Here is a 2,500-nt window from a genome sequence, read left to right as displayed (position 1 = left end):
GATTTAATAGAAATATTAATAATAATAATAAATATTATAAATAAATAAAAATAACACATGAAAAACCCTCACCTTTCAAGATGGCGTCTCCTACAAACAGCTTCCCGGTCAGATCCGCGGCCTGGTCCTTGAATATCCTGGAGATGAGAATAGGGAGCTTGTGTTCCGAGCCACCCTTGATGCTGAGGCCCCAGCCCTGAGGATCTCTGCCTGGTGACTTTCACGCGTCGGATCTGCAGGAGAGAAGGATGGGAGAAGTTAGCGTAAGGATGAGCTGTTCAGTGAGATATCAGTGGTTGCGTTCATTATGTTGATTGGCACGGGAAGATGGGATGGAAAAGGGAGCGGATATTTTACGGTGTTTGTGATACTGTGAGAGAGAGAGAGAGAGAGAGAAGAGAGAGAGAGAGAGAGAGAGATCTTATGGGTAGTTTAATACAGGAAATTTTAATATTAAGTATAAAGAGAAGGAAATTATCAGCAATATTTAATGGTGTTTGTGGCAGCTCTGAGAGAGAGAGAGAGAGAGAGAGAGAGAGAGAGAGAGAGATCTTATGGGTAGTTTTAATACAGGGAATTTTAATATCAAGTATAGAGAGAAGGAAATTATCAGCAATATTTTATGGTGTTTGTGGCAGCTCTGGGAGAGAGAGAGAGAGAGAGAGAGAGAGAGAGAGAGAGAGATCATATGGGTAGTTTAATACAGGGAATTTTAATAGTAAGTATAGAGAGAAGGAAATTATCAGCAATATTTTATGGTGTTTGTGGCAGCTCTGAGAGAGAGAGAGAGAGAGAGAGAGAGAGAGAGAGAGAGAGATAATATGGGTAGTTTAATACAGGCAATTTTAATGTCAAGTATATAGAGAAGGAAATTATCAGCAATATTTTATGGTGTTTGTGGCAGCTGTGTGTGTGTGTGTGTGTGAGAGAGAGAGAGAGAGAGAGAGAGAGGAGAGAGAGAGAGAGAGTGAGAGAGAGAGAGAGAGAATCTTTGTGGGCAAGACATGATAATAATCATCAAAAGAGAAATAAAAAATGTGAGTTATTATTGCTAACAATTGTTAACTTAGGTAGTATGGAGAGAGAGAGAGAGAGAGAGAGAGAGAGAGAGAGAGAGAGAGAATATCTTATGGGTAGTTTAACACAGGGAGTTTTAATGTTAAATATAGAGAGAAGGAAATCATTAGCAAAAATATACAGTGTAACTCAGAGAGAGAGAGAGAGAGAGAGAGAGAGAGAGAGAGAGAGAGTTCGGAAACCACAATCTTCCCAAAAATTGCCAAAACTACCGTATTGTAGTTAGGAAAAGAGGAGGAAAGGGGTTGGAAGAGTTGAAACTGTGTATACATATAATATTTAGCCCTCATTCTTGACTGCGTCGCATAAACTGCTTCCCTACACACAAAAATTCCTTCTCCATTGTGGTTTGAAGTTAATTTTCTCTATCTTATTTACTCAATAATATTCTAAGTCTTTTCAATATCTTATTTGCTTAATGAAGATAATTATTTGAAATAAAAATTACATTTATATAGCAACGGTATTATCTTTATAAAATGAAAATGAAGTAAAAAAAATCATGAAAATAATAAGAGGCTGAGATTGCGTCCAGCCAGTCTTTTGTTTCCCTTAGAGAGAGAGAGAGAGAGAGAGAGAGAGAGAGAGAGAGAGAATGAGAATATCTTATGGGTAGTTTAACACAGTGAGTTCTAATGTTAAATAGAGAGAGAAGGAAATCATTAGCAATAATATAGTGTTTGTAACTCAGAGAGAGAGAGAGAGAGAGAGAGAGAGAGAGAGAGAGTTCGGAAACCACAATCTTCCCAAAAATTGCCAAAACTACCGTATTGTAGTTAGGAAAAGAGGAGGAAAGGGGTTGGAAGAGTTGAAACTGTGTATTACATATAAATATTTAGCCCTCATTCTTGACTGGTCGCATAAACTGCTTCCCTACACACAAAAATTCCTTCTCCATTGTGGTTTGAAGTTAATTTTCTCTATCTTATTTACTCAATAATATTCTAAGTCTTTTCAATATCTTATTTGCTTAATGAAGATAATTATTTGAAATAAAATTACATTTATATAGCAACGGTATTATCTTTATAAAATGAAAATGAAGTAAAAAAATCATGAAAATAATAAGAGGCTGAGATTGCGTCCAGCCAGTCTTTTGTTTCCCTTAGAGAGAGAGAGAGAGAGTGAGAGAGAGAGAGAGAGAGAGAGAGAGAGAATGAGAATATCTTATGGGTAGTTTAACACAGTGAGTTCTAATGTTAAATAGAGAGAGAAGGAAATCATTAGCAATAATATAGTGTTTGTAACTCAGAGAGAGAGAGAGAGAGAGAGAGAGAGAGAGAGAGAGAGTTCGGAAACCACAATCTTCCCAGAAATTGCACAAACTGCCGTATTGTAGTTAGGAAAAGAGGAGGAAGGGGCTGGAAGAGTTGAAACTGTGTGTATATATAAAATATTTAGCCCTCATTCTTGACTGGTCGCG

General features: G+C 37.1%; 1 protein-coding gene across 1 annotated transcript in view; it reads right to left on the bottom strand.

Moving 5' to 3' along the window:
• The window catches only part of LOC137627053 (gamma-1-syntrophin-like), a 66,552-nt gene that overhangs the window by 36,867 nt on the left and 27,185 nt on the right, over positions 1–2,500 (bottom strand). The window contains 2 exon segments of the mRNA XM_068358036.1: positions 73–190; positions 192–233. Of these exon segments, the coding sequence (XP_068214137.1) occupies positions 73–190; positions 192–233 (160 nt within the window).

Source organism: Palaemon carinicauda, chromosome 34 (assembly GCF_036898095.1).
Source record: "Palaemon carinicauda isolate YSFRI2023 chromosome 34, ASM3689809v2, whole genome shotgun sequence".
Taxonomy (NCBI): Eukaryota; Metazoa; Arthropoda; class Malacostraca; order Decapoda; family Palaemonidae; genus Palaemon; species Palaemon carinicauda.
The sequence above is the reverse complement of the archived record's forward strand: the minus strand, read 5'-3'. Positions and strand labels throughout refer to the sequence as shown.